Source organism: Dendrobates tinctorius, unplaced genomic scaffold (assembly GCF_039654945.1).
Source record: "Dendrobates tinctorius isolate UK_male_01 unplaced genomic scaffold, ASM3965494v1 ptg000080l, whole genome shotgun sequence".
In the NCBI taxonomy this organism is placed as follows: domain Eukaryota; kingdom Metazoa; phylum Chordata; class Amphibia; order Anura; family Dendrobatidae; genus Dendrobates; species Dendrobates tinctorius.
Genome location: NW_027361748.1, coordinates 60,996 through 74,215, shown reverse-complemented (window position 1 = coordinate 74,215; position 13,220 = coordinate 60,996). Strand labels below are relative to the sequence as shown.

Sequence of the window (13,220 nt, the reverse complement as noted above, 5' to 3'; positions counted from 1 at the left end):
TGGGCAGAAAAAAATAGTTCACCCATTCAGTTGTAAATCCATCTCCCACTCTAGCAGTGACTGTCTATAATTGGTCTTTTCCCTCTCTAAACACCACAGACGCTGCTGAGCTAGCCCAGCTGCCTGTTATTACACGAGTAAACCCCGGGCTTGAGTGTATGGGATTGACCTTTCCCACCCAAGCTCTTTTGGTTGCTCCTAAATCCTGGACCCAAATGCAGTCCACTCAAAAATCTTTGAAGTAACCTGTTGTTCCTGGTGTATTTTCTTCAGGGACTTACATCACAGAGGCCAGACATCTGGGTTACACATGCCTGCCATCCAGGACTTTACTTCCTGTTTCCGTACGAATTATATAGAATATTAAAAGCATATCAGTAGAAAAATACAGAAAGCCCTGGCAAGAGTATGTGAATGATAAGAACAGTGACCGCAGTCCATGACACAACATCTGCTTTATTATAACTCTAATAATATAATAAACTGATAAAAGAAGCAGTAAGAACATTATAACATCGGCTGCTCAGAAAAATCTCCCGGCCGGTCCCCACCCATCAAAGCTTCTGTCCATGAACGGTGTGGTGGTATCATGCTGGGGGCTCAACCACGGGAACACTGCCTGTGTGATAAAATACCAGTATTAGTGATTTGTCATCTAGGATTATAAACTACCTCATATTAAATCTGTGGATGTTCAAGTCCCCTCACACCTTACTTATCACCTTTACTCACCGATGCTGACTCCAGCCCCAGCTCTACCACATCACACATTACTGCCTGTTACATCTTTAACACCACTTTGCCCAGACTCATTGGTCCTGCTGGACCAGCATTACCTGTTCACATTGCTCAAGAACTGCTCTTCTGGACCAGCAGCTTTGATTATCTACCTAATCAGATGAGACATAACACTGCCAGCCACTACACCTAATCGTATTCCCTCCTATGAACTTCTAATCCACCCTTACCATATTCAGTCACTCCACCCTAGTCTCTTCCTACTCACATACAGCCGCTCCTCTCTCGTCTCTTCCTACTAACATACAGCCACTCCACCCTCGTCTTTTCCTTCTCACATACAGCCGCTCCACCCTTGTCTCTTCCTACTCACATACATCCCTTCCACTCTCGTCTCTTTCTACTCACATTCAGCCCCTCCACTCTCATCTCTTCTTACTGTCCTGTCACACTTAGCGATGTACCAGCGATCCCGACCAGCGATATGACGCGGTCAGGATCGCTGGAACATCGCTAAGTGGTCGCTAGTGAGCTGCCACACAGGCAGATCTCACCAGCGACATCGCAGGGGTCGGGGGTCGCTACTTACCTGTCAGACGAGGCGATCCTGCGTCCTCCCGCCCGAGTCCACGCTCGTCGCTCATCTCTCCACAGGAAGCGCAGCAGGAAGCTGACGACGAGAAAAGGTCCTGGACGTTCTCGCGCGATCAGCGATAACCAGCGGGGGAGTTGGTAGGAGGTAAGTATCAGACATAGCGATATCGCTAGCAATATCGCTATAACGTCACAAGTTATAGCGATATTGCTAGTGATATCGCTTAGTGTGAGAGTACCTTTACTCACATACAGCCGCTCCACCATCGTCTCTTCCTACTCACATTCAGCCGCTCCTCTCTCATCTCTTCCTACTCACATTCAGCCGCTCCTCTCTCATCTCTTCCTACTCACATTCAGCCGCTCCAACCTCGTCTCTTCCTACTCACATACAGCCCCTCCACTCTCATCTCTTCTTACTGACATACAGCTGCTCCACCATCGTCTCTTCCTAGTCACATACAGCCACTCCACTCTCATCTCTTCTTACTCACATACAGCCGCTCCACCATCGTCTCTTCCTACTCACATACAGCCACTCCAACCTCGTCTTTTCCTACTAACATACAGCCGCTCCACCCTCGTCTCTTCCTTCTCATATACAGCCGCTCCACCATCGTCTCTTCCTACTCATATTCAGCCGCTCCACCCTTGTCTCTTCCTACTCACATACAACTGCTCCACTCTCGTCTTTTCCTACTAACATACAGCCACTCCACTCTCGTCTCTTCCTTCTCACTTACAGCCGCTCCACTCTCGTCTTTTCCTACTCACATACAGCCGCTCCACCCGTCTTTTCCTACTCACATACAGCCGCTCCACCCTCGTCTCTTCCTTCTCACATACAGCCGCTCCACCATCGTCTCTTCCTACTCACATACAGCCACTCCACTCTCATCTCTTCTTACTCACATACAGCCGCTCCACCATCGTCTCTTCCTACTCACATACAGGCCCTCCACTCTCGTCTCTTCTTACTCACATACAGCCGCTCCAACCTCGTCTTTTCCTACTAACATACAGCCGCTCCACCCTCGTCTCTTCCTTCTCACAGTCGCTCCACCATCGTCTCTTCCTACTCATATTCAGCCGCTCCACCCTTGTCTCTTCCTACTCACATACAGCCGCTCCACTCTCGTCTCTTCCTACTCACATAGAGCCGCTCCACCCTTGTCTTTTCCTACTCACATACAGCCGCTCCACTCTCATCTCTTCCTACTCACATACAGCCACTCCACCCTGGTTTCCTACTCACATACAGCCGCTCCACCCTCGTCTCTTCCTACTCACTTACAGCCGCTCCACCCTAGTCTCTTCCTACTCACATACAGCCGCTCCACCCTCGTCTCTTCCTACTCACAGCCACTCCACCCTGGTTTCCTACTCACATACAGCCGCTCCACCCTCGTCTCTTCCTACTCACATACTGCTGCTCCACCCTCGTCTCTTCCTATTCACATACAGCCGCTCCACTCTCGTCTCTTCCTACTCACATACAGCCGCTCCACTCTTGTCTCTTCCTACTCACATACAGCCACTCCACCCTGGTTTCCTACTCACATACAGCCGCTCCACCTTCGTCTCTTCCTACTCACATACAGCCGCTCCACCCTCGTCTCTTCCTATTCACATACAGCCGCTCCACTCTCGTCTCTTCCTGCTCACATACAGCCACTCCACCCTGGTTTCCTACTCACATACAGCGGCTCCACCCGCGTCTCTTCCCACTCACATACAGCCGCTCCACCCTCATCTCTTCCTACTCACATACAGCCGCTCCACCCTCGTCTCTTCCTATTCACATACAGCCGCTCCACTCTCGTCTCTTCCTACTCACATACAGCCACTCCACCCTCGTCTCTTCCCACTCACATACAGCCGCTCCACCCTCGTCTCTTCCTACTCACATACAGCCGCTCCACCCGCGTCTCTTCCCACTCACATACAGCCGCTCCACCCTCGTCTCTTCCCACTCACATACAGCCGCTCCACCCTCGTCTCTTCCTACTCACATACAGCCGCTCCACTCTCGTCTCTTCCTACTCACATAGAGCCACTCCACCCTCGTCTCTTCCTATTCACATACAGCCGCTCCACCCTCGTCTCTTCCTGCTCACATACAGCCACTCCACCCTGGTTTCCTACTCACATACAGCGGCTCCACCCGCGTCTCTTCCCACTCACATACAGCCGTTCCACCCTCGTCTCTTCCTACTCACATACAGCCGCTCCACTCTCGTCTCTTCCTACTCACATACAGCCGCTCCACCCTCGTCTCTTCCTACTCACATACAGCCGCTCCACCCTCGTCTCTTCCTACTCACACACAGCCGCTCCACCCTCGTCTCTTCCTACTCACATACAGCCGCTCCACTCTCGTCTCTTCCTACTCACATACAGCCGCTCCACCCTTGTCTCTTCCTACTAACATAGAGCCGCTCCACTCTCGTCTCTTCCTACTCACATAGAGCCACTCCACCCTTGTCTTTTCCTACTCACATACAGCCGCTCCACTCTCGTCTCTCCCTACTCACATAGAGCCGCTCCACCCTTGTCTCTTCCTACTCACATACAGCCACTCCACCCTTGTCTTTCCCTACTCACATACAGCCGCTCCACCCTTGTCTCTTCCTACTTACAGCCACTCCACCCTGGTTTCCTACTCACATACAGCCGCTCCACCCTCGTCTCTTCCTACTCACATACAGCTGCTCCACCCTCGTCTCTTCCTATTCACATACAGCCGCTCCACTCTCGTCTCTTCCTACTCACATACAGCCGCTCCACTCTTGTCTCTTCCTACTCACATACAGCCGCTCCACTCTCGTCTCTTCCTACTCACACACAGCCGCTCCACCCTCGTCTCTTCCTACTCACATACAGCCGCTCCACCCTCGTCTCTTCCTACTGACATACAGCCGCTCCACCCTCGTCTCTTCCTACTCACATAGAGCCACTCCACCCTTGTCTTTTCCTACTCACATACAGCCGCTCCACTCTCGTCTCTCCCTACTCACATAGAGCCGCTCCACCCTTGTCTCTTCCTACTCACATACAGCCACTCCACCCTTGTCTTTCCCTACTCACATACAGCCGCTCCACCCTTGTCTCTTCCTACTAACATAGAGCCGCTCCACGCTCGTCTCTTCCTACTCAGATAGAGCTGCTCCACCCTTGTCTCTTCCTACTCACATACAGCCGCTCCACCCTTGTCTCTTCCTACTCACATACAGCCGCTCCACTCTCGTCTCTTCCTACTAACATACAGCTGCTCCACCCTTGTCTCTTCTTACTCACATAGAGCCGCTCCACTCTCGTCTCTTCCTACTCACATACAGCCGCTCCACCCTTGTCTCTTCCTACTCACATACAGCCGCTCCACTCTCGTCTCTTGCTACTCACATACAGCTGCTCCACCCTTGTCTCTTCCTACTCACATAGAGCCGCTCCACCCTTGTCTTTTCCTACTCACATGCAGCCGCTCCACTCTCGTCTCTTCCTACTCACATACAGCTGCTCCACCCTTGTCTCTTCCTACTCACATAGAGCCGCTCCACCCTTGTCTCTTCCTACTCACCTAGAGCTGCTCCACTCTTGTCTCTTCCTACTCACATAGAGCCGCTCCACTCTCCTCTCTTCCTACTCACATACAGCCGCTCCACTCTCGTCTCTTCCTACTAACATAGAGCCGCTCCACCCTTGTCTCTTCCTACTCACATACAGCCGCTCCACTCTCCTCTCTTCCTACTCACATAGAGCCGCTCCACCCTTGTCTCTTCCTACTCACCTAGAGCCGCTCCACTCTCGTCTCTTCCTACTCACATACAGGCACTCCTTACATCTGCAGGTAAACAGCATTTCTGCATATGACAGGTTCCTATTCAGTCCAGTTTACTTTAAGTAATCCATCACTCATAGATTTCACTGTGGTGAATGTTTTCCTTTCATTGTTTTTTGATTTGCACAATTGTTACCTTGTGTTGTTCACCTGTCCCAGCTCCAGCACTGGGTTTTGTGTCATCGTTCCTCTACGGCAGGCTTCCTCTGAGCTAGGGCACGTTGGCCCACTATAGGAACCCAGCAGGTCTCTCTCATGTCGTCATCTCAGGCCTTGTGAAGTGGACTACTAAGCTGACTACTGTGCTGGCTACTGCGCTAGCGTGCCACCTGAATATTTTGACAAGAATACTACCATGCAATTTCCAAGAGTGTAATGCCACTACTCACTTGGCTGTGTTACAGTCAGATGCCTGACTGTGTATTTAGCTCAGCTGTTTCTGAGTGTCAAATGCACAATAGTCTCTTCTACAACAAAGTGCCTGATTGTCTACTCAGCTCTGTTGTTTCTCAGTGCTGTCTGCACACCCAGCTCTGCTTCAACGAGGTGCATGTCTACTTAGCCCTATTGTTTCTGAGTGCCATCCGCACACCCAGTTCTGCTGCTACAAAGTGCCTGATTGTCTACTCAACTCTGTTGTTCTCAGTGATGTCTGGATAAGAATGAAGTGATTGAACAGAGTCAGCATGGGTTTGTAACTAATAAGTCATGTCAGACTAACTTAATTTCCTTCTATGACGGAATCACTGATTAGGTGGATCAGGGAAATGCTGTAGATATAGTATATCTTGACTTCAGCAAAGCATTTGACAAAGTATCTCATACAATCCTTATTGAAAAAATGACTAAGTATGGAATGGACAAGGCAACTGTTAGGTGGATTCATAACTGGCTTGGTGATCGGACCCAAAGAGTGGTCGTAAATGGCTGCACATCCAGTTGGAAGAATGTCTCAAGTGGGGTACCACAGGGCTCTGTCCTGGGCCCTGTATTGTTCAACATCTTTATCAACGATTTAGATGAAGGAATTGAGGGTAAACTGATTAAATTTGCTGATGACACAAAGCTAGGAGGGATAGCTAATACTAGAGAAGAGAGAGAGAGAGAGGATTCAAAAAGATATAAATAAACTGGAGAAGTGGGCAGCAACTAACAGAATGGTTTTTAACAGGGAAAAATGCAAAGTACTACATCTGGGCAATAAAAATGAAAAAAGCATATACAGAATGGGAGGAATAGGGCTAAGCAACAGCACACGTGAAAAACACTTGGGTATACTAATAGATCACAGACTTAATATGAGTCAACAGTGTGATGCAGCAGCAAAAAAGGCAAATGCAATTCTAGGATGTATTAACAGAAGCATACAGTCTAGATCACGTGAAGTCATTATTGCCCTCTACTCCTCTTTGGTCAGACCTCATCTGGAATATTGTGTCCAGTTTTGGGCGCCACATTTTAAAAAAGACATCAACAAACTGGAACAAGTTCAGAAAAGAGCGACCAGAATGGTGACCGGTCTGCAAACCCTGTCTTATGAGGAAAGGTTGCAGGATCTGGGAATGTTTAGCTTGCAGAAGAGAAGACTGAGAGGAGACTTAATACCTGTCTACAGATATCTCAAGGGCTGTCACATTGTAGAAGGATCAACTTTATTCTCATTTGCACCAGGAAAGACTAGAAGCAATGGAATGAAACTGAATGGGAGGAGACACAGATTAGATATTAGAAAAAACTTTTTGACAGAGTGATCAATGCGTGGAACAGGCTGCCACGAGAGGTGGTGATTCCTCCTTCAATGGAAGTCTCCAAACAGAGGCTGGACAGACATCTGACTGGGATGATTTAGCGAATCCTGCTTTGAGCAGGGAGTTGGACCAGATGGCCCAGGAGGTCCCTTCCAACTCTACGATTCTATGGGTCTATGATTCTATCTACCTCAGGGGGCTTCTCTGCCCTCATCTACATCCATAGACATTAATATGGAAGAAAGTATGTGCCCCCCACATCCACCTCCGGGGGCTTCTCTGCCCTCATCTACATCCATAGACATTAATATGGAGAAAGTATGTGCCCCCCACATCCATCTCCGGGGGCTTCACTGTCCTCATCTACATCCATAGACATTAATATGGAAGAAAGTATGTGCCCCCCACATCCACCTCCAGGGGCTTCTCTGCCCTCATTTACATCCATAGACATTAATATGGAGGAAAGTATGTGCCCCCCACATCCACCTACGGGGGCTTCTCTGTCCTCATCTACATCCATAGACATTAATATAGGGAAAGTATGTGCCCCCCACATCCACCTCCGGGGGCATCACTGTCCTCACCTACATCCATAGACATTAATATGGAGGAAAGTATGTGCCCCCCACATCCACCTCCAGGGGCTTCTCTGTCCTCATCTACATCCATAGACATTAATATGGAGGAAAGTATGTGCCCCCCACATCCACCTCCGGGCGGGGGCTTCTCTGTCCTCATCTACATTCATAGGCATTAATATGGGGAAAGTATGTGCCCCCCACATCCACCTCCGGGGCTTCACTGTCCTCATCTACACCCATAGACATTAATATGGACAGTAAAATGGCCTTACCAAAAATTGTTCCCGTAAAGTTGAAAGCTACAATTGTTTCTAATGCTTTGTACATTAAACCATTAGATCTTAGGGGCCAAGGCCGAGCCCAGAGCATTTTCCCTACTCCACCAAACTTTACAGCCAGCAAAATGTAACCATGCTTATCTAAAGCATACAGACTATCTACCACTACGTAGTATGGACTGGCCATCTGTTGCCACATCTTGGGATTTCTGCCCCTCTACCTTGGATGTCTTGATACTCTCATTTATGGATACCTTCTTTTCCAGTTTTTCACATCAGCTTTGATTTTATTACCTAGTGCTCTCTATTATTTTGTATTATCTGGGTGTTAACATTTACAGTATGTGTGTTTTTCAGGCAGATGATCTGATCACGGTCCTATGACAGGAAACGTTTTCAGAATCTCACTGGATTAATAATATGATATCCTGAAAACTTACTCCACGAGGGCTGCGAGTTGGTGAGCCCCTGAAGATGGGCCCGTCTGGATCGCTGCCCCTGACGTCATCATTCAGGAAAGGGAAGAAGGTGTCCTGATCTGGGTCGGGTCCGCTGGCTTGGCTTTGTAGTTCCTCTTTGTTCCTGTCTTCATAGGCGTTGTACCCTCCCCACTTTGTGGTCTTCAACCTGTGAGAGACGAGACACAGCCTTACTAGTACGATCATTGTCTGTAGGCATTTTGGTTTTATCAGTAATCTTTCTAGTCTAGACGGGTCCTTGTGCCAATGTTTTATGTTGTTCGTGTTGCAGCATTTCCTGGCCGTTGTGAATACCAGTATACCCTCTGTGAATACCAGTATACACTTGTTATGGCATATTTGCAGGTGGTAACAAGTCAACTGGTTGCTCCTTGTACACAGCTCCTTCTCTGACCCAGGAGAGCCCAGCATAAAGAATTATCACTGATACACAGGGTGCACGCCTATTGTCTTTTTTCATTTAACAAGGCTGAACATGTTCTGAAATATACCGCCACAGCGGGCACATTCCTCTTCTTCACCAAGGTGATATGATAAATACAGCATACTCCAGAAGAAGGGCAAGGCGAGGTACACTGTAGAGCCTTGCAGTTCAATTTTGTTAATCCCTTTCCCCTCCCCGCTGCTTGTCAAATACCAGTCTGGGGAATGCCAAAAATGTCCTTTTTTTCTGGCTTTTGAGGAACACAAGGCCTGAATCTCTGCAAAGACAACGACATTCCCCTCATCAGGTATCTGCTCCTTCCTAAATCACAATGCACACGGTACCACTGGGCACTGCAAGAAAGGAAGCAACATTTAGGGGTTTTTGTACCATTTTGCAGAGCCCATCTTTGCGTCATTTTTCAATCCCGCACTCCCACGACACAGGAGAGAAGATCCCTGTATGACAATGTAGCAAGAAGTCTTCTGTCAAGGTCAGGGGTGGATTAAGGGTAGCCAGGGCCCGGGGCAGTTCAGACTCTGTGGGCCCCCCTCGTCACGTGACGGGGGTCACGAATCGTAGAGCCACACTCTACATAGAGAATAATGGAGCCTCCAGCACCTACCTCCACCCGCAGAGCCGCACTCCACATAGAGAATAATGGGGCCTCCAGCACCTACCTCCACCCGCAGAGCCACACTCTACATAGAGAATAATGGGGCCTCCAGCACCGACCTCCATCCGCAGATCTGCACTCCACATAGAGAATAATGGAGCCTCCAGCACCGACCTCCACCCGCAGAGCCGCACTCCACATAGAGAATAATGGAGCCTCCAGCACCGACCTCCACCCGCAGAGCCGCACTCCACATAGAGAATAATGGAGCCTCCAGCACCAACCTCCACCCGCAGAGCCACACTCCACATAGAGAATAATGGGGCCTCCAGCACCTACCTCCACCCGCAGAGCCACACTCTACATAGAGAATAATGGGGCCTCCAGCACCGACCTCCACCCGCAGAGCCGCACTCCACATAGAGAATAATGGAGCCTCCAGCACCTACCTCCACCCGCAGAGCCGCACTCCACATAGAGAATAATGGAGCCTCCAGCACCGACCTCCACCCGCAGAGCCGCACTCCACATAGAGAATAATGGAGCCTCCAGCACCGACCTCCACCCGCAGAGCCGCACTCTACATAGAGAATAATGGAGCCTCCAGCACCGACCTCCACCCGCAGAGCCGCACTCCACATAGAGAATAATGGAGCCTCCAGCACCGACCTCCACCCGCAGAGCCACACTCCACATAGAGAATAATGGGGCCTCCAGCACCGACCTCCACCCGCAGAGCCGCACTCCACATAGAGAATAATGGAGCCTCCAGCACCGACCTCCACCCACAGAGCCACACTCCACATAGAGAATAATGGAGCCTCCAGCACCGACCTCCACCCACAGAGCCGCACTCCACATAGAGAATAATGGAGCCTCCAGCACCGACCTCCACCCGCAGAGCCACACTCCACATAGAGAATAATGGAGCCTCCAGCACCTACCTCCACCCGCAGAGCCACACTCCACATAGAGAATAATGGAGCCTCCAGCACCGACCACCACCCGCAGAGCCACACTCCACATAGAGAATAATGGAGCCTCCAGCACCGACCTCCACCCACAGAGCCACACTCCACATAGAGAATAATGGGGCCTCCAGCACCGACCTCCACCCGCAGAGCCGCACTCTACATAGAGAATAATGGGGCCTCCAGCACCGACCTCCACCCGCAGAGCCGCACTCTACATAGAGAATAATGGAGCCTCCAGCACCGACCTCCACCCGCAGAGCCGCACTCCACATAGAGAATAATGGGGCCTCCAGCACCGACCTCCACCCGCAGAGCCGCACTCTACATAGAGAATAATGGAGCCTCCAGCACCGACCTCCACCCGCAGAGCCGCACTCTACATAGAGAATAATGGAGCCTCCAGCACCGACCTCCACCCGCAGAGCGGCACTCCACATAGAGAATAATGGGGCCTCCAGCACCGACCTCCACCCGCAGAGCCGCACTCCACATACAGAATAATGGAGCCTCCAGCACCGACCTCCACCCGCAGAGCCGCACTCCACATAGAGAATAATGGGGCCTCCAGCACCGACCTCCACCCGCAGAGCCACACTCCACATAGAGAATAATGGAGCCTCCAGCACCGACCTCCACCCGCAGAGCCGCACTCCACATAGAGAATAATGGGGTCTCCAGCACCGACCTCCACCCGCAGAGCCGCACTCCACATAGAGAATAATGGAGCCACCAGCACCGACCTCCACCCGCAGAGCCGCACTCCACATAGAGAATAATGGAGCCTCCAGCACCGACCTCCACCCGCAGAGCCGCACTCCACATAGAGAATAATGGAGCCTCCAGCACCGACCTCCACCCGCAGAGCCGCACTCCACATACAGAATAATGGAGCCTCCAGCACCGACCTCCACCCGCAGAGCCGCACTCCACATACAGAATAATGGAGCCTCCAGCACCGACCTCCACCCGCAGAGCCGCACTCCACATAGAGAATAATGGGGCCTCCAGCACCGACCTCCACCCGCAGAGCCGCACTCCACATAGAGAATAATGGGGCCTCCGGCACCTACCTCCACCCGCAGAGCCACACTCCACATAGAGAATAATGGGGCCTCCAGCACCGACCTCCACCTACAGAGCCACACTCTACATAGAGAATAATGGGGCCTCCAGCACCGACCTCCACCCGCAGAGCCGCACTCCACATAGAGAATAATGGAGCCTCCAGCACCGACCTCCACCTACAGAGCCGCACTCCACATAGAGAATAATGGAGCCTCCAGCACCGACCTCCACCTACAGAGCCGCACTCCACATAGAGAATAATGGAGCCTCCAGCACCGACCTCCACCTACAGAGCCACACTCTACATAGAGAATAATGGGGCCTCCAGCACCGACCTCCACCCGCAGAGCCGCACTCCACATAGAGAATAATGGGGCCTCCAGCACCGACCTCCACCCGCAGAGCCGCACTCCACATAGAGAATAATGGAGCCTCCAGCACCGACCTCCACCCGCAGAGCCCCACTCCACATAGAGAATAATGGAGCCTCCAGCACCGACCTCCACCCGCAGAGCCACACTCCACATAGAGAATAATGGGGCCTCCAGCACCGACCTCCACCCGCAGAGCCGCACTCCACATAGAGAATAATGGAGCCTCCAGCACTGACCTCCACCCGCAGAGCCGCACTCCACATAGAGAATAATGGAGCCTCCAGCACCGACCTCCACCCGCAGAGCCGCACTCCACATAGAGAATAATGGAGCCTCCGGCACTGACCTCCACCCGCAGAGCCACACTCCACATAGAGAATAATGGGGCCTCCAGCACCTACCTCCACCCGCAGAGCCGCACTCCACATAGAGAATAATGGAGCCTCCAGCACCGACCTCCACCCGCAGAGCCGCACTCTACATAGAGAATAATGGGGCCTCCAGCACCGACCTCCACCCGCAGAGCCACACTCCACATAGAGAATAATGGGGCCTCCAGCACCGACCTCCACCCGCAGAGCCACACTCCACATAGAGAATAATGGGGCCTCCAGCACCGACCTCCACCCGCAGAGCCGCACTCCACATAGAGAATAATGGAGCCTCCAGCACCGACCTCCACCCGCAGAGCCGCACTCCACATAGAGAATAATGGAGCCTCCAGCACCGACCTCCACCCGCAGAGCCACACTCCACATAGAGAATAATGGGGCCTCCAGCACCGACCTCCACCCGCAGAGCCACACTCCACATAGAGAATAATGGAGCCTCCAGCACCGACCTCCACCCGCAGAGCCGCACTCCACATAGAGAATAATGGGGCCTCCAGCACTGACCTCCACCCGCAGAGCCGCACTCCACATAGAGAATAATGGGGCCTCCAGCACCGACCTCCACCCGCAGAGCCGCACTCCACATAGAGAATAATGGGGCCTCCAGCACCGACCTCCACCTGCAGAGCCGCACTCCACATACATGGCTGCTCTCAGTGCTGTGCGCACAGGACCTGTGATGAGGTCACAGGAGGGGAGGAGACAGGGGTCACATGATCGGGGGCCCTGACACCTTCCCTCCTGTGATCTCATCACAAGCCTTTGCACGCTACTTGTAGATGCTGCTGGTAGCAGAGCACATAATGCCGCCCCCACGGTCACTCACTTTTAGGTGGGGAGAAGATGGAGTGCCATTGCAGCAGCCAGCAGGAATGTGGTGGGGGCCCCCTTAGAAGCTCTTGTGGTGGGGGCCCCGGGGCTGAAGCCCCGCCTGCCCTGCCTATAATCCGGCCCTGTGCGGTGGCGGATTATAATGGGGCAATTTACTGGCCTGGGCTGTGGGCCCCTTAACCCCACTGGGCCCGGGGCAACTGCCCAAATTGACCTCATTATAATCCGCCACTGGTCAAGGTAACAAAACTCATTGGACGAAACTACTTGGTGGTCCGTCATCTT

The 13,220-nt window shown here is 51.9% G+C and overlaps 1 protein-coding gene across 2 annotated transcripts in view; it reads right to left on the bottom strand.

The window, feature by feature from the left end:
* Positions 1–436: 436 nt before the first annotated feature.
* INCA1 (inhibitor of CDK, cyclin A1 interacting protein 1) overlaps positions 437–13,220 on the bottom strand; it is a 56,658-nt gene continuing 43,874 nt past the window's right edge. For both annotated transcript variants that reach the window (XM_073583677.1, XM_073583678.1), the window contains 2 exons: positions 8,221–8,407; positions 437–619 (listed from right to left, as the gene is read on the bottom strand). In XM_073583677.1, the coding sequence (XP_073439778.1) occupies positions 524–619; positions 8,221–8,407 (283 nt within the window). In that variant the 3' untranslated portion in view covers positions 437–523. The remainder of the gene's footprint in view (positions 620–8,220; positions 8,408–13,220) is intronic.